This window comes from Alternaria incomplexa (assembly GCF_024043165.1).
Source record: "Alternaria incomplexa strain BMP 0042 chromosome Unknown scaffold_11, whole genome shotgun sequence".
NCBI lineage: Eukaryota > Fungi > Ascomycota > Dothideomycetes > Pleosporales > Pleosporaceae > Alternaria > Alternaria incomplexa.
The window spans coordinates 708,893-726,734 of NW_026249860.1; the positions used below are offsets into that span (position 1 = coordinate 708,893).

The 17,842-nt window shown below is 52.3% G+C and overlaps 5 protein-coding genes across 5 annotated transcripts; 1 reads left to right on the forward strand and 4 right to left on the reverse strand.

Annotated features, from left to right (window-relative positions):
• Positions 1 to 840: 840 nt before the first annotated feature.
• J4E90_007646 (uncharacterized protein) lies at positions 841 to 2,343 on the reverse strand (the record flags this gene model as incomplete). The annotated part of the gene is made up of 2 exons (XM_051437180.1): positions 841 to 1,712; positions 1,764 to 2,343. 2 exons carry the CDS (start codon positions 2,341 to 2,343, stop codon positions 841 to 843), a joined length of 1,452 nt encoding a protein of 483 aa, XP_051288926.1.
• A 965-nt stretch (positions 2,344 to 3,308) lies between these two features.
• On the forward strand, positions 3,309 to 4,184 carry J4E90_007647 (uncharacterized protein; the record flags this gene model as incomplete). The annotated part of the gene is made up of 3 exons (XM_051437181.1): positions 3,309 to 3,311; positions 3,362 to 3,640; positions 3,708 to 4,184. 3 exons carry the CDS (start codon positions 3,309 to 3,311, stop codon positions 4,182 to 4,184), a joined length of 759 nt encoding a protein of 252 aa, XP_051288927.1.
• A 2,016-nt stretch (positions 4,185 to 6,200) lies between these two features.
• Positions 6,201 to 7,025, reverse strand: J4E90_007648 (uncharacterized protein; the record flags this gene model as incomplete). Its single annotated transcript, XM_051437182.1, has 1 exon — positions 6,201 to 7,025. One exon carries the CDS (start codon positions 7,023 to 7,025, stop codon positions 6,201 to 6,203), a length of 825 nt encoding a protein of 274 aa, XP_051288928.1.
• Positions 7,026 to 9,075: 2,050 nt separating this feature from the next.
• J4E90_007649 (uncharacterized protein) lies at positions 9,076 to 12,748 on the reverse strand (the record flags this gene model as incomplete). Its single annotated transcript, XM_051437183.1, has 5 exons — positions 9,076 to 10,957; positions 11,006 to 11,646; positions 11,695 to 12,234; positions 12,287 to 12,437; positions 12,489 to 12,748. 5 exons carry the CDS (start codon positions 12,746 to 12,748, stop codon positions 9,076 to 9,078), a joined length of 3,474 nt encoding a protein of 1,157 aa, XP_051288929.1.
• A 1,188-nt stretch (positions 12,749 to 13,936) lies between these two features.
• J4E90_007650 (uncharacterized protein) lies at positions 13,937 to 16,810 on the reverse strand (the record flags this gene model as incomplete). Its single annotated transcript, XM_051437184.1, has 5 exons — positions 13,937 to 14,835; positions 14,889 to 15,748; positions 15,796 to 16,031; positions 16,081 to 16,339; positions 16,389 to 16,810. The coding sequence occupies 5 exons, from the start codon at positions 16,808 to 16,810 to the stop codon at positions 13,937 to 13,939; spliced, it is 2,676 nt and encodes an 891-aa protein (XP_051288930.1).
• Positions 16,811 to 17,842: the final 1,032 nt, after the last annotated feature.

The window sequence follows — 17,842 nt, forward strand, 5'->3', positions numbered from 1 at the left end:
AAGCAATGCCCCGTTGACCAAAGTGGATGTGCAGCCAGTTGTTGAGAAGTGCAGCACTGATATATCCGCCCATCGGAGATAGGAACACTAGCGAGACGACAACATATGTTAGATCGTAGTACTCCTCAAGGTAAGGAATGATAGCCTGCGTAACGTCAATAGTGTCCTTGTATACGAAAGGATTGTATTGCTTACACCGTATGCGGCATCATTTGCGCCCATGATAATGAACGCGAAGAGAACAGCGAATGTGCGGGATACATTGGCCTTTGGATGGTTCCATCGCTCAGTTACTGATACTGTCGTTGATGGTTGGGGAAGGAATGTGGCTGACTCGATGCCGCTGCTTTTTCGGTCATTGTGTTTACATCCTTGGTCGCGTAACGTCGCCGGTGCTACATGTCGCAGTTCGATACTCGCCTGTAGCGCATTACCTGGAAGTCGATTGGCGCTTGCATCTGTCTGTGTTATGGTGTGAGTAGACGACATGGCTACGAACACCGAGCAAAACAACGAGCCGCGCGGGACGATGAAGTTCGACTTCTGACGAACGGTGAACAAATATGAGAAGTTACTTATAGGTTCCGTACGTTGCCCGTGTCTTGCACTCGGAATCAGTCACCATACTGCAACACCCGGTCACGCTTGGCACTACCATACCGAAAGCGGAAATGCTTGCGAGGACCTGTGTGGGAACACATTCATATGCAGAAAACCCAGATCTTTCGCAGACTCGCTAGACACATACATTGATACGTACAACGAGTTAAGTATACTGTAAATTTGGCAGTTCTGGTTCGTTGGAGAACCCGGGCCTGCGTCATTCCATGGATCAATGCTTTATCCAGGGAAAGGATAGACAGCCGGACTCTTGTACCCGTTCGTACCGACGGCCCTCACACCGAATATGACATTGTCCTTGCTGAGAGGAAGGACAACTGATCCAACTTTGCCAACATCGAGCATGCGAGTCCACAGGCTCGCTGTAGTGGCTCGCCACACGATTTCGTAGCTCGCGACATCTGTGCTATTGGAAACAATCCACTTGATGCGCGAGTCGTTGTCCAGAACTGTCGTGTCGATGGTGACGTTGCGTGGCATGCCAGGAGCCTGTGAGAGGGACCAAAGCGTGGCGAGATTGACCTTGCCAACACGTGCTGTGAAGTCAAAGTCGACGAACTCAATTAGGTCGCCATAGACGGTGCCGTTCTCGGTGCGCAAGTCTTGATGCTGATGAGCGAAGTTCTCGTTAGGCTCCGTATAGCGGATAGCAGGGTAACCCGCTTGAAGGAATCCAGTGTGGTCACCTCCACGCAAAAAGCGGTCCAGGCGGTAGATGATGGCTACGTTCATACCGGTGGCATTGTTGGCAGCGACTTCAGCTGAGAAGCGCGCAAGCTCTCGTGCAGGGCTATCGTTTTCGCCACCGATTTGGAGGCGTCGCGCTGCTGTGACGTTGTTTTCGGCCGAAAGAGGCGGAACACCTTGAGCGAAAGCGCGAATGGTGTAGGGGTCTTTCTGACCGCGATCTCCAGTTGAGGAACCGACAATGTCGCAGTTCAGCATGCCTTCGACATTCGTGCTAGAGTTCTTAAGTGTTTGTGCCAGATAGGTTGAGCCATATAGACCCTGCTCTTCGCCAGATACAGCACCGAGGATTATTGTTGACTTGGGCTGATGCTTGGCAAGAACACGCGCAATCTCCATCGCAACTTGTATAAGTCAGCTTTGATCCTGTAATAATCTTTCCAAGAAACACATACTAGCAACTCCACTCGCGTCGTCGTTGGCACCGGGAGAGTCGGCATCGTAGTTGAGCACGTCAGTGACCCGACTGTCAATATGTCCGGTCATGACATATACCCTGTCGGGAGTCTCACTTCCCTTGGCAGTCGCAAGCACATTCGATATGTACACGGGAAAGGGGATTCTGCTGGCTATTCCTTGCAAATAGCTTTGCACCTCGACCGTCATCGTGCCGTTGCTGTCCGCAGCATATTTTCGCATCTCGGAGGCTACCCAATCCCTCGCTGCATCTACTCCGCGCGTCGAGCTGTTGTATGTGGCAAGGGTATGGCGGGTTCCGAACGATACCAGTTTGGTGATCGTAGCCTCGATGTTTGCTGAACTGATTTCATTCACGATAGCTCGCATCTCATCGTCTGGTGCTTGCGGAATCAGCTCCACGCCGACATTGGACGGAGGCCATACTGCATTGGCACAGTCGGTATATGACTCCGCGTTGGCAGCCACCGGTAGTGGGAGATCGCGACCGAAAAGAACCTCGTGCGCGTAGGCGTTGGAGAGCAGCGCACTTCCGAATAGTGCTGATCGGAGAAACATAATGACTGCGATGAAGAGATGGCCATCCGACACAAAGCTCGCAAATTGGCTTCTTATATCGAAAATGGAGATGGGCCGTCGCCCAATGTGCGAGACGGCACATTATGGCATGGATCCGCATATCGGAAGTGGTCTACAACGAACTTCCCATGCCAGTTAGCACACTGGGTCTGCAGTGGGTGCCCATCATCATTTTCTGCGATCTCTTCTCGAGATGCACCTGTTCCGCGGCTCGGCAAGCGTAAATACCCAGCCCTGCTACTTGCCGACAGGGTAGGAGATTACCGAATTAGGCAGGTGGAGAAGGAAGAACGACGTCAACCACAGATGATTGAAGGCTTGACAAGGCCAGATGAACGCCGATAAGGAGGAGGGCGCAATGCAATGACTAAGGGTAGAACGGAGAATAACCACTAGGCGGAACTGACGACTGTGGCTTGTGCGGGCATACTGTCACCGCAGCCTGCATGGCTGGGTAACATAAGGATCGCAGACCGCAATTACTGATCAAGTCCAAGGACGTTGGATCTTCATGTCCTGTGGTTGGCCACTTATAGAGGTAGTCGCGATGTCGTCCAGGAATCCAGGGCGGGGGTACCGTAGTCCAGGCGGTTCAGACTCCGGCCAGGATCTGCTGTCTGCATCGGACATGAGTATCGGCAGCTTTGCACGAAGCTGTAAGGGCAAGCTGCAAGTTTATATGCATCGTGGTAGAGTACCCAGATGTCATACCATGGAGAGTGAACTGGAGGGAATCCTACGACGCTGCTAGCGCTGATGCGCTAAAAGCTTGGCAACTCAGGGTCCAGCAGTCGGAGTTCGCGATGATGCAATGTGTCAAGTCGCGAAAGTCTGCCTACAAGGCTACAGTATAACGCTCACCGTAACAGCCCTCACACTACATCTCCGATCTATACTGAAGTAATTCGTCCACTTCAAACCGACGAAAACCCTGATACTCCGCGATGGTACGCCTCATCTACTCATATTGCTCAACACAAACTTACGTCGCAAACAGAACGCGCTCTTCAACAACGCCTTACGGCAATCGACATCGATACGAAAAGACTTGGACCAGTTTGCCGACTCAGCCTCGCCATCACCACATCTCCAAGCCCAACTAAACGCGTCCCTAGCCACCTTTGCGCGCACCATCGACGACTATGGCAAGCTTGCAAAGCAAGAGCCTGTGCAAACCAAAGCAGAAAAGGCACATGAGAGGTTAAAGAACTTCCGGGCTGAACTCGAAGAGTACCGGACAATCTTCAAGCGCATAAAAGGTGTAAACGAGGAAATTGTACGTTTCGAACCGACGCTAAGACTATCGTTTTGTCATTGCGAATGCCTTTGCTGACTAGGAACAGCAAACCACAGAGGCGCGAACAGAACTGCTAGGCCGTCGTCCGCACAACACAGCAACCCCCGAAAACCCCTATGCACAACCTAACCTATCTGCCCAACATTCGGCGTTCGCACCTTCCCAACCCTACAACCCCAACGCTCCCTACCGACCGAACCCCTATTCTGCTGGCGCACCAGCGGGTGGCGACTACGACCGCGAGGGCCATGTGCTGAGGGAAAACACCTTTTTCAACAAGACGTCGGAGCAGTTGGATGAGTTCTTAGACAGAGGACGGACGGTCCTCGGCGATCTGGGTCAACAGAGGGAAATGCTCAAAGGGACACAGAGGCGGCTATATACTGTCGCGAATACCTTGGGTATTAGTGGCGACACGATACGCATGGTTGAAAGGAGAGCGAAACAAGACAAGTGGATATTTTGGGGTGGAGTCGTCGTCTTCTTCCTGTTCTGCTGGCTGGTTATTCACTACTTGAGGTGATGGCATAGCTACACCAATTGGATCGTGGACAGGACGGTTTCCTAGACATTCAGGGGACATCATTTGAATTAGCGAGGCGCATGGAGCATAGTGTATATTCAGAGGAGAATGGGTGTGATGTTTCGCGCAGCATGATGATATAGCAGTAAGTTTGTAATAGACCTCATGCTACTTCGAGGCCAACTAATCGTTACAGGTACGGATTAGTAAATCTGATACGATTCGGCAAGAAAACAATCAAGCATGTGTACACAGTTCGGCCATATCATTGAATCGCTCGTCAAAGTCCATTTCCCCTGCCAACTATGGTTACTCGAGCTTCACTACAAGTCCTCGAGCTTCCGGCCAATATGATTGAGCTTCGAGTATATTCTTTCCTGCTGATACTGCAGCCTTCCGACATCATCAAAATATCCATTCCGCTGGATTCATGGGTATGCATTTCGAGGATGGTGTTGACGATATCGATGCCGATGACGACGGCCAACAGATAGCCATCTGTCTCTTGGGTCTTCGAGCCTCGGTGGCATTATCCCACCTTGATAACCGAAGAACGGATAGTGCTGCCGTTTCATCATCAGCGCAGCGCATGGGTCGTAGCATGCTGGCTGCCGCCTCATCTCGTATGATCGGCCGACAGCACCTGAGAAACAGCGTAACAGCTGCTCCAGGACTCGCTCGGATACCAAGCCTTCCAATGCACTGAGGCCCATGTACCACTCCCTCCGCATTCCAGGCTGCTCATCGTACACGACTTCGTGTAGGTGACCTTGCAGGACACCCACCATGGACGCGGCCAATGCCTGCGATCGAGTGGCCTGAGCGACTACGCAAAATATAAGAAACCGGTGCCTGCTGCGACGAAGGTCCGAGGTTTCCATGACGCCCAAGTCTTTCCGGAGACAGTCCTTCATATGCTCATCTAGGCGTGTTCCGGTCGAAGCGGCGAAATTGGACTTCGGTGCAAGGTATCCAATGAACTCCCCAAGAGCTGTGACGATAGTGTCGGATGTGACGGGGTACTGCAGTTTCTTGGAGAAAGTCTCCGCCATCTGTGATATCAGGCGCCGGCTGTCGAATGTTCTGGCAAATCCCAGGTTGCGAGCGACATCTGGAAGCCACTTTTGCAATCCGCTCAGACTGGGGTGGAGAACTACATCGGCAGCGAGTCTTATCGTCACAGTATCCCACATGGACCAACAATTGTTTTTCGGAAAGAACGCAATCTTGCGCGAACGATGTCGATGTTGTATTGGGAGGAAAGGGTGGTGGTACAGAAGGCCGAAAAGATTTCGCTCGACAGGCCGCTGGCATCATTATATGCTCAACGGTGTTGACCACTAGGTCTACCGTCAGCCCTCCCGATCGATCGACAAACAGACGAATACGTTGAACAGTCGCACAAGTTTGCTTCGACAACGCGCGTGGCCGCCTCATACGATTCTAGCCAATTACTACTCACGCTATGGTTTGACTTAGCTCAGTACCACCGCCTCAGGACAGTACGGATCGACGTACGCGTTTTTGTGCACGCATTGACGAAAAGCAGGTCCCATCTGTAAAATGGGAAGCAACATCCAACGCACGGTACATCATTTGATAAGATTCTGGAATACGCGATCCATTTTTCCCTCGGAATCTGGCTTACAGACCGCTGTGAGAATGGCGGGATATGCTTGAGATGCCAGGCAAGGCTCTCATCTTACTATCTGAAAGCTACGTAATTTGGGAAACAGGCCGTAAATGCAACGCCTCGCTAGAGCACCCCAAGACACATTCATATCTCGAAACACGACGGGTGTAGAGCCTGCCCGCCAAAAGCCCTTTCCATACTCCATCTCAGTTTCGCTACACTTCTTGGATGAGCCCAACTCTCGCGTATGGTACAGATTGGGTCGTCAATGTCGACAGCCGAACGTTCGCCATTCCGTCAATCCAATCTTCCCTCATACGGGCTATCACAGAATGACAGATCAATGCAACTTCTGGTCGAAACCAGAGAAGCGTTACTCTTGCTCAATAATATCCATACCCAAACTCACCAAGTAGAACATCCAGTTTCCCGTCAACACTGTCCAACTTCATGCCCATCTCGCTTTGCTGCCACTGGAGGTTCTGAGGCTCGTCGAAGTAATCGCCTCCCGGATATCCGACGGGCGACATCATCGGGGAGGCCCAACCAGAGCTTGGGTACGTTGGGATGGCGAGGCTCATATCTGGGCTGTGGCGACGTCGTATGGCAGGCAGTGACCGCGCCCTGTGGCCGGGCCATGGCAAGGCTCGGGGAGACCGACCACGGTGAAAGCCAGCGTATGGCATGATGGCGAAGGGCTCCAGATCCATCGTCCTAGTCCCTTCCATGACCTCTCGAATCTTTTCCGCAGCTTTATGCCAGTCCCTGAGGTGTTTCGGTATTTCCTTCTGTATCTGTCGCATGCCCTCGATGCCGAATTGCGCGAGCGTTTCAGCCAGCAGATCAGACTCGTATGCCGACGCCAGATACGCTAAGATGATGAAAGTGTGGCGTGAGTCTCGGAGACCGTCGGTGTGCCAGCGACTCTTGGCGCCCGTCCGCAACTGGGCCAACAGGACTTGAAGTACGCACGTTTGCGTTTGTTCTTCGTCAAGACCTCGGTATCGTGCAAGTTCGTTGAGGAAATCGTACAGCGTCTTGGTAATCTGGTGATTCGTTATGCCATAACGAGTTTGGATGCGAGATTGGAGATTGTATACGAGGCCATTTCCATCGATCTTGCGCCAGTGTGCCACCTGAGGGAACCAAGCAGATATAATTTCGTTATTTATTTGGATTTGGTAGCGTCCGCTGAAAATGATCCTCATGGTTTCGAACACTTGGATCTGGGGAAAGCTGGATGAGTGGCACTTAGATAATGCTATCGACTTGACGAAGGGGCTTTGATTGTTGGCTGTTGACTGCTGGCCGAGAAAGAAGTTGACACCCCTAGCCACAGTACCTGACACAGAAGCCAGTCTCTATATACGCATAAAGTACCGGTGAGAGCGTCATTGCCTCGCATGCCGGGTGACCGAGCTTACGGACCTTGTTCACCCCTCGCGCCAAGATTGATGTGCCACAGAGATGTTTGCTTGCGATGACGACGAAAGCAACCACTAAGGCAGCACCAGCCCCTTTCCATTCGGTCCAGTGTGACGGCAACAGAGACACGTCAGTCGTTTGGTACCGGAGGTTTGTTCCAGTTCATGGAAACCCAATCGAGTGCGCGGTGCGCCCTGCTTCTATCATCCACCCAGCGGTGTGCTTTGTGCTACGCCCCGATACGACACCATATGTCACTGAAATGGACCGACAGTCAGCCTGTCGGCTCAATCGGCCTGTTTCTTCGATCGTCCCATCGAAGCTAGATCTACTCAAAGGAACGCCGTTCACGTTGATCGATTTAATCTGATCGGCTAGGATGAGTGCAGGATCTCAACAAAAGCTTAGTTCACACGCGAACACTGAGAAAGACGCAGACAACGGCGCGTGGGAGCTTCCTCAACAGCCTCAGCCACTACTCTTTGCCCAAACGAGTTACCTGAATGCCACGCTGGCGTTGGGTCAAGGCGGTGTCCAAGGCTGAGAGCACTGGCGGTCAGCATGGGCTGAGCTACATGTGAAGGAGTGCCTACATCGGAGCAAACTATGATACGATAATGGGCAGACACTCTTGCGGATTACCTGTCTCAAACGTGAGGCCAGAATATGACTGGTCAATGGTCGCCGCACCCATATGATCATAACGGGGCTGCCGCTACTACCGGGTGCCTGGGTGATATGGGGGAACAGTAAAAAGGTACTGGCGATTATCGGGGCACTCTGCGCTGAGGGAGTCATGCGCTACTCTTTGTGAGACACAGAACTTACTGGGAATGCGATCAACTGATCTCACTGAGACTCACTGTCAGACTTTAGCTTTGTGCTCCCAACCACGTTTTGTCTGGTCAAGTATCAGATCCGTCGTTTGTGCAGCGGTTCCCGCCGTGCCAGTCTGACCGTCAACATAACATCTGCGACTAATTTTCCGGACATCACAGCTCCGCTGCACAGACTAAGCAAGGTACATATGCCTAATACTCGAAAGGGGAACCAATGGTCATTCCCACTTTTGCCGATCAGCCGATGAGCATCATATACTACACAGACAGCTTGCTATGAATACTTGCCTACTTTGATCACAACAGCCTCACCGTTGTTTCAGGTTCATCATCTTCACGTGTGCCCAAGTACGGCGACTCCGTGCGGGGAAGTTCCAACACTTCGTTGAACGCTCAATACACTTAGAATTGCAAATCCAGGCGGGATGAAGCAGCAAGCATGCAACCAATTTGGAACGAACGCAAGTGAGTTTCTAGGAACTGACTGTGAGCATGTACCACAATCACATGTCAACCACTACGTTCATACTCGTGCCACATGACTGCGGGTGTAACACTCACCATCCGATCGGCAACAACGCTTGCAGCTATTTTAGTAAAAACATCATCATCTCGACAACCACACAGTGGGAAGACTAGCCCAAAACCAGCAGCTACGTCGATACTGAAAGTCACCGATAGGTGCCACGTACAGCCCAACACTATGAACAGGACTGAAGCATCGAACTTAAATGATCATGCATGATCGAACACCCATCGGCGGGTCAAGAGACCCCTAACCCATAGCGCTATCATACCAAAGAACTGGGAGCCATCATGCAGAGGCTGAGGCGATCACACGACCGCACAAGTCAATCTCAAGGCCAGCAATGAAGGAGGAAATTATTGAACGCAAAAGTGATATACCTATTCTTGTACAAATCCAATGATGGGAATCATATATACAAACAAACAGCACGACGCCATCCCAAGATATGCTCATACCAACGAAAGACTACCAGTCCAGTCCCCCAGCCCCTCTTTCTCCACCAGCAAGTATCTGCGCGGCCTTCGCCTTCTCCCCCAACCCACCCTCAAGATGCGAGACCTGCATTCCCTTCCGTCCCTTCAACTGCATCCTCTGCAACTTTTTATCGAGCGCCACAAACGGATCTTCCGTCTCGCTCTTCTTGATCTTAAACTTACTCGTACCAAGCACACTATCCAGTTCCTCCACACTGGGCAACTTGACATACAGCCACCCATCACCGCGCTCCTCAATGGGAAAGACGGCGATGTTGACGCTCTCGTCGTTTGCGCATTTCCCCGCGTTGTCGCCGGAGAGTTCGTAGTTGCGCTTGTGGTACGGGCAGCTGACCCAGAGTTTGTTGTTGGCGAGGTCGTCGCCGATGAGGCCGTCGGAGAGGACGAAGGCGCGCTTGTGCGGGCACATTTGCTGGGTGCAGTAGTATTTGCCGCGGACTTTGAAGACGGCGAGTTGCGTGTCGCCGCGCTTGATGGCTTTGCTGTCGCCGGTGTCTGCGTCTTTGAACTCTTCGGCTTTGACGAGGGGCTGCCAGGATAGTTCGGTCCATTTTGTGCCGCGGAAGTCTTCTGTGATGGAGTCTTTGGGCCAGTATGAGGGCCGTTCTTGGCCGCGCTCTTGGGTCGGTTCGATGGTGTCGACGATGGTTTCGGACGTATTTGCGAATTGGGAGAACCAGGATCGCTTCTTGGGGTCTTTGAGTACTTCGGTCCATTCGCAGAAGAAAGTGCCGACAAGGTCTTCCATCTGCTTCTCGAGATCTGCGCAGATGCCTAGCTTGTCTTCGAGGATGACTTCTTGGAGGTACTTGATGCCGCCGGGGAGGTTCTCCATCCAGCGCGCTGTTCTTTGGAGCTTGTCGGCTGTGCGGATGTAGAAAGAGAGGTAGCGGTCGAGGATGGGAACTACGTCGTCTGGTGGCACGTCCTTGGCGAGTAGCTCCGAGTGTCGTGGCTTCGCGCCACCGTTGCCACCCACGAATATGTTGAAGCCCTTCTCAGTCGCAATGAGACCAAAGTCCTTGTTCTGTGCTTCAGCACACTCGCGTACGCAGCCGGATACTCCACCCTTGATCTTGTGGGGTCCACGGATGGACTTGTAGCGCTCTTCTAGACGCACGGCCATGCCCACACTGTCGCCGATGCCGAATCGGCACCATGTAGTACCGACACATGACTTGACTGTTCGTAGTGACTTGGCATATGCGTGACCAGACTCCATTCCGCCATCGATGAGCTCTTGCCATATGTCGGGGAGGTCTTGTTTCCGTGCGCCGAACATGTCGATACGTTGACCACCGGTGATCTTGGTGTAGAGGTTGTACTTCTTCGCGACGGTACCGATGACGATGAGCTTCTCCGGGGTAATCTCGCCACCTGAGACTCGCGGAACAACCGAAAAGGTGCCGTTGCGTTGGATGTTGGCCAGGAACCTGTCGTTGGTGTCTTGTAGACCCCTGTTGTTCACTTCAAGTAGATGCTTGTTGTACAGAGAAGCGACGATGTTTCCAATGGTCGGCTTGCAGGCTTCGCAACCCAAGGAGTTTGGATCTTTTCCAGCCTCTTTCATGACGGCTGCAAAGTCCTTCAGGCCCTTGACGTAGATGATGTTGAAGAGATCGGCGCGCGAGTACTCGAAATGCGGGCAGAGGTGATTTTTGACTTCGTTGCCCATGGAAGCCATGGTCTTGTTGAAGATCGTCTGCACAAGCGGCATGCAGCCTCCGCATCCGGTGCCGGCTTTGGTACAAGACTTGACGTCGCCGATGCTCTTGCATGTTCCGTCCTTGGTGGCGTTGACTACATCGTCCTTCGTAACGTTGTGACACGAGCAGATCTGAGTGTCGCCGGACCTATGTGATGTTAGTACAACATTCTTGTATGAGCGCAGTGCAACCTACAGATCTGAACCATCGTCGTCGCCCTTCTGCGCACCAACGATAAGCTCACTTGGCGCCATCTCCAGCTGCTTCTGGTTCTTCACCATGGGCACCAGCTTGATGTAGTCTTTCGTGTCGCCGATCATCATGCCACCCAACAGGTACTTTCCGTCCATTGTAAACAGATACTTCTTGTAAACTTGCTGGAATGGGTCCTTGTACGTCAAAGCCTTGACCGGTGGTGGCGCTGGTCCGTCCGTCAGGTTCTTAACTCGATCTCTCGGCGTCGCTCCATTGGCATCTTTCTTCTCAGCTCGTGGCCGTCCAGGCATGTTCTTCGGACCGTCACGATCCGCGAAAAAGTCACCGAAACTCGCGACCTCAACACCCAGAAGCTTCAACTTGGTGCTGAGATCAGGTGCTTTGAACTTGCGAGGCGCATGGGCTTTCGCTTGTGTGAGGTTGAAGGCGAGGACATCTGCCATCTCGACACCAGGAGCGATGAGACCGAATGTCTGGTTCTCCCAGCTGGCGCATTCGCCTACGGCGTAGATGTCCGGTTGTGAAGTCGCTAGGTCAGGGCCGACCACGATACCACCTCCTCGATCGGCGCATTTGATACCTGCTTTCCGGGCGAGCTCGTCTCTTGATTTGATACCGATCTGCTAAAGTCAGTCTTTTTCGTTGTTTCGCGGTCCAATATTACTCACCGCGAAGCAAATGCACGAGCACTCCATCTCATCACCATCCTCAAACACCACACCCTTAACAAAGTTGTCCTCGGTTGTCAAGATCTTGCCCACTCTCTTGCTTAGCATGACATCCAAGCCCAAAGCGCGGACCTGTTCGACGACCATACCGCCCGCGTCACCATCCAGTTGTCTCGATAGTACCCATCGATTCCGCTCAATGAGCTTCACTTTCGCGAAATCTTCAAGGTCCATCATCGCGTGCGCGGCTTCCAGACCTAGCAGACCACCACCGACTACAGCTCCTGTTGTACCTTTTCTTGTCGAAGAAAATTCGATGAGTCTTTGTAGGTCTTCGATTGTGCGGTATACGAAAACGCCATTCGCGTCATGGCCGGGTGTATGTCGTGGGAGGAGCGCGTCGGACCCTGTTGCCAGGACCAAGATATCGTACGGTACCGTTTCGCCGGATGCGGTCTTGACGTTCTTCTCGGTGGAATCGATTTCGGTAACAAGGGTGTTGAGATGGTAGTTCAGCGAGCCTTGCGGCATTGATGCATACTAGGATGAAGTTAGCCGCATACATTTCGTCCTCGCTTGATGCTGAGCCTACCCATTCCTTGGGGTTGAGATACAAGTTCTCGACTTTCCGATGTTGGAAGAAGCTCGTCAAGCCGACGCGGTTGTATGCAAGATGTGGTTCTTCGCCAATGACGACCACGTCGTATTCTCTCCGCTTCACATCGTACTTCATGAGTTTCTCGCTTGGACGAGTTAGCTGTTACTCTTTCATCCCAAAACACTTGCCGACTTACATGAATGCAATGCCCACCATACCCAATCCAACAATCACAATCTTCTTCCGTGGATGTTGATCATTGATCTCGCCCTTCTTCTCCAAATCAGCTACCTTCTCAGGCAGCTTGTTAGCTTCCGCATCGTTCCACTCCGCATTCGATATGTTCCCGTCTTTCGATCCCCATGTCGCTGTGACATGGCGGTCGCCAGGTGGAGAGTGTGATTCGCCAGATGAAGGCTCGATGCCTTGTGTGACGATTGGCTCCGTCTCAGCCATGATGTGTGTGTGGAGGCTATCAAAGCCTCGGGTATGTCAATATTAAGGCGACGGAAGCACCTCTGAAGCAAGTAGTCGAACTAGTACACTCAGCCAAGAGGGCACAAGATACCACAATGCGTATGCGTAAGCGTGAACTGCAACACTCACTCCAAGCCGAGTAAGACACAGAAGTTTGAGAGAGGAAAAGATGGCAAAGGCAAGAAATGACTTCAACGAGTAGAATCAGTAGAGCAAGATACCTCAATAGCCGCAACCAACAACTCCGTGGCGCGAACATCTCCCGCGCGTCGACCCAACACGCGCTTTGCCCTCCCGCGCCAACCCCTCCGCCACATACGAAAGATAGATAGCTCAATCATCCCATCTCCCAATCACGCATGCCCCGCGGTGTTCGCGGAAATGCATCGTAACACAGCGGGGTTGCTCCTACCCCCTGCAACTGTCTGTACCACAACCCAGCTGCCGTTGCCGCGGCAGTAATGAACGACAAGGATACCGTGGCGCGTCCAGTCAAACAATTGACATTGCTCATTAACGTTACCAGGGGGCGATGGAGACGCGTTCTCCGTGGAGATTTCAAGACAGGTGTGATGTGGAGACGCGTCGGGTGGGTTTGGCACTGGTTGGGTGTTCTTTATCGCGAGCTAGGCGGCTTGGCGACAGGGGGTGTCTCGCTTCGTTATCAGGAGGAGAGAGGACGGAGATGCGTTTTTGTGCTTGATGGTCTCCGGGGGATGTCATTGTACATGTGTGGTTTGGCTTGGAGTCAGAAACGACGAGGCAGATCGAGATGGGCGGGTAAATGCGATGTTATGGCCTGGTTGTTCTTGATCTTCTACGTGTAGGGAGGGAGCCAGCGGGCTTGGAGATGGAAGGCGCGCCGTAGCCATAGCTTCCAAGATCTCACTACACGGCAAGCAGAGCATGATGTCCACATCTGGGAGAACCTATAACTTCTAGGCTCTGACTTTGATATCAGTCTGGGCCGAAGTAGAGGCAACATTAGCGACAGCGACAATGGGCATGCTGGTAGCATGGCATACTTTGGCTCTTCAAGCAAACGTAGTAGAAGTTATTCAAGAGCAACGACTCTATATACAGTGAAAAGACCGAGACACTATGTACCCTGACACCTGCACTACCTCAAAACTCCTCAAACAACACCATCGAAACTCGTCAAACCCCCTAGAAGAACATCAACTCCTCATCCCTCCAACCCAGCTCATTCAACGCCTTATGCGCTGCCTTCTCCAACGCCTCAGGCCCACAAATCAGCACCAAACTCTCCCCTTCACCATCTCTAACACAATGCTCCTCCAATAACTCCTTCCCAATCCTCCCCCTCAACCCCTGCCAATCCTCCGGCCCTTGAGTCAACGTATACAACAACTTACACCTCTCTGCGTTGTCCCTGGCAAAAGCATCCAAATCCTCTCTGCACAGTATATCTTCTACCAGCCGATTGCCATTGAGAACGGTGCAATGCGTCCCATCCTCTTTATCCTGCATGACGGCGCGTAAGACCTGGAAGATGGGCGTGATGCCACTGCCGCCGCAGATCATGAAGAAACGCTTCACTCGCCGCTCTTTCCCGTTGACGGCGCAGAGACCGCGACCTAGGTACTCGAATTTACCGATAGGGCCTTTGAAATCGACCCAGTGGCCCGTGGGGATGGAGTCGAGGGCTTTTGTCATTTTGCCGCCGGCGCGGTGGGGCGTGTCGGCGTAGACTTTGATGAGGACGTCGCAGTAGCCGGTTTGCGTGGTTTGGCTTATGGGTGTGTAGGAGCGGATGATAGCTTCGCGTGTGACGGGATCGCGGAGACGAATCATGAGGTGTTGGCCGGTGGGTAGGCCGAGGGCTTGGTCTGGATGGTCGAGCTTGAAGCGGAAAATGCGTGTGTCCCAGGAGACTTTTGTTTTGGAGTGGAGGAGAGTTTTGCGCCAGTTGCGTGAGTCGAGGAAGATGGGGCGTGGGGTGGTGGATTCGGGGATGTGTTCAGGTTCTGAAAGGAGTTTGCGGGAGGCTTCTGAGAGGGTGCCGATGTGATAGTCTGGCATCATGGCTTTGGCTGTTTCGCTGTCTGCTTATTGTTAGCCGGGGTTGTGCCGTTTGTTTCGGTGATGTGAAACTCACGAATCGCCATGAACTCATCTGTAGCATCCTGGGCCGCTGCGCTTATGATACTCTGCGCACCGCCCGGGTGGCCTTCCAGGAAAGTAGTGCCGTCGTAAACTTGGCCGTTGACCACGAACCATGGGTTCTCGGCCTTGTCGTGCTGCCGCAGCTCATCGATCTCAATGGTCTTGTCAACTCCATCCTTAGTCATTTTGATCTCTTTCGCCTCCTCAATGGCAGCATGTTCCGGCTCTTCACCTCCAATCTTCTCACCCCAGTATCCATTCGTGAGGTTTCCACCGGCCTTCTTGACTCGCTCCATCCAGCCACCAGGCATCAATGCGGGTTGTGTCGGATGCTCAAATCGGAGTACGTCGTCTTCCTTGTGAATAACTATCCGGAACCATGGGTTGTTCATCATGCCCAACACACTCCAGTACATGTCTCTTGGCTGAACGCACATCGCTTCGTCCATCACCCGCACCACGATATCATCCGCCTCTTTCAGCTCGGCGGTGCTAATCTCCAGATTCCAGAAGCACCAGCAGAAGCTCGTTTCGCGCCAGTCCATGTCCAGTCTTGCGCCGTATAGTTGTCGGTCTTCAAAGGCCCGGTACTTGTCTTCTGCGTAATCGATCTTCGCAAGTCGCCATGTCTTTCCCTTGTCGAGCGATAGTTCGCATCTTGTCACGCGTCGTCCACCGCCACTGTAGGCGTAACCCCGGACGTTGTACGATTCGGGACTTGAAGATAAGGCCAGCTTCTCTTCGTGGGCAGGGCATGCAATAGCTGAGTTGGGTGAGAGATCATAGATGGCGTAGCGATCGTCCATCCACCATTTCGCGTTCTTCGCTGCCTCATCTGGGTCGACAGTGGTACTGTAAAATGTTAGTCTTGATCCCATTTCCAAGTTCGAGGCACATACGGTAGCACTCGGTTGTCGTAAATGTGGTACCAGTTGTCGCTTGGCTCAGCCGTAACGATCAATTTCTTCAACCACTTCACGCTTCGGCCACCGATCTGTCCCGGTATCACGGCTCTTAAAGGCTTGCCGTGATCGGGCCTCAGCATTTCGCCATTCATCTTGTGCGCCAACATGATGCCCCGGTTTGGGTCCATGACCCAGTTGAGTTTCACCGATGTACCGTAGTATCCGTTGGGCTACGCATAGTATTAGACGTTGTACGTTGTCCACAGAAATGCGACTTACCAGTTTGTCAGCACCTTCCATGCACACGTATTTCGCTTTCCGTAATGGCTTCGCGCGCTCAATGATGTCTTTCATGACTACGCCAGTGAATAGCGCTGTTGAAACGCCGGCTGGGCCCCAAGAAAATCCCTTGCTCTTCCTCACGACATTTTGCTCTTTCCGCCTATTACCGGCGCAGACCAGAGTTACGGGATATGTGACGTTTTCGTATTCTTCAAGCAACTGTCGCAACGTGATCTTGAGGGGGTTGGCTACCAGACTAATGGAGGTTTAGTATCAAGACATCATCTTCCAAGAGCGCAACATACCCTTCAACCGAAAACTCCCAATCAAGACACTCTGCATCCTGTACATCGGGCACTGAGCCATGGTTTCGCACATAGAACAGCTCTGGGCTAGTCAAGAAACCCTCGTTGAACAGGTCCGTTAACGGTGCTTCGGTGTTGAAAGGATGAACACCCGTTAGCCGGATTAGTCTTGGGTCTCTTGGTACATGCGCGTCCGGGGTGGGTTTATCAACGTCCAGAACTTGTGGTGGAGTATTTGCTGGCGGTGGAAGCGGAAAGTCTGGTTCTGATGTCGAAGTGGTAGACTTGGTGTCGTCACCGTTCACGGTCTCTGGTGGTGATGGCGGCAGTTGTATCGATTTGGATGCGGCATGTGGCTGTGGCTGATGCTCATGGGCAGGAGGGACGGGCACTCCCGCCGGATTTTGGGTGGCCACGCTCATGATGCGTGACTAGGAGATGGGGTACCGAGACTTGGGGAGGATTCAGTAGGATCGGTATAGGGCTTGTGCTATACGTGACGGCCACTGTGATTAAACAGGCTTGGAATATTCATGAAATTATGCCGATGGAGCGGAAAGGATATGCGCAAAGCGACGTATAGGCAAGATGACGATGCTGAGATACCAGACCAAACTAGACCGGACAAAAGGCAGATGGGGCGATCGAAGTTGTTTGGAGTTGGTGATACTATGTTAAACCCGGAATGTTCTAAGAACGTAGTGGCACCCTTCAACCAGCTAGGTGGATACGTCAACGGTATGGTCAACGTCAGCCGCTGCACAGCAATACCGCGGAAACTCTACTTCGATCTGTGGGGAAAGATTCGCATCGTGCATTCCGTCATCATCCTAGCTAGCATCGAACGCCAGGCTTCGGTCATCTTGAATTACCATACCAGATACGCTGGGATATGCGAGCTTATCTTTGACGCTCAGATTGGGAATAGCGCGTGATATGTGTACGCCATGGCGTTAGCGGGCCTTGATGCTGCTAAAGAATGTTCCTGGCCGGACCGAGTAGGCTGAAGTTGGTGTGGGGGCTCGGCTCTTGATGTGGATCCAACATCTATCCAGCGGAGATGCCACACTCGAGAGTTCCAGAGATGCTGGACTTGCGCATTCTTTGATCTTGTTTGATGCACGGTAGTCGCCAAAATTGCGCGAATTTTTGAATTTTTCCAGTGCTCACAGGGCGAAATCGCGTGTAACAGTTCTGGTATTGGGACTGTTGCGAACAACTTGTGGTCTGCAGACGTGACATTTGTCACTCTTCTGCAGAGTCGAATGTCTCGAAAAAGACTCGTTTGATATGTCGTCGCATGCGAAATAGACGCGACATATTCCTACTTGTTTTCTGGCTTAGCGCCATAGCTAGAGTGTGCTGTTGCATGGCTGAGAAGAAGATTTAAAGACTAAAATCGTTAAATCTTCTTCTCAGCCTTGCAACAGCACACTCTAACTATAGCTCTAAGC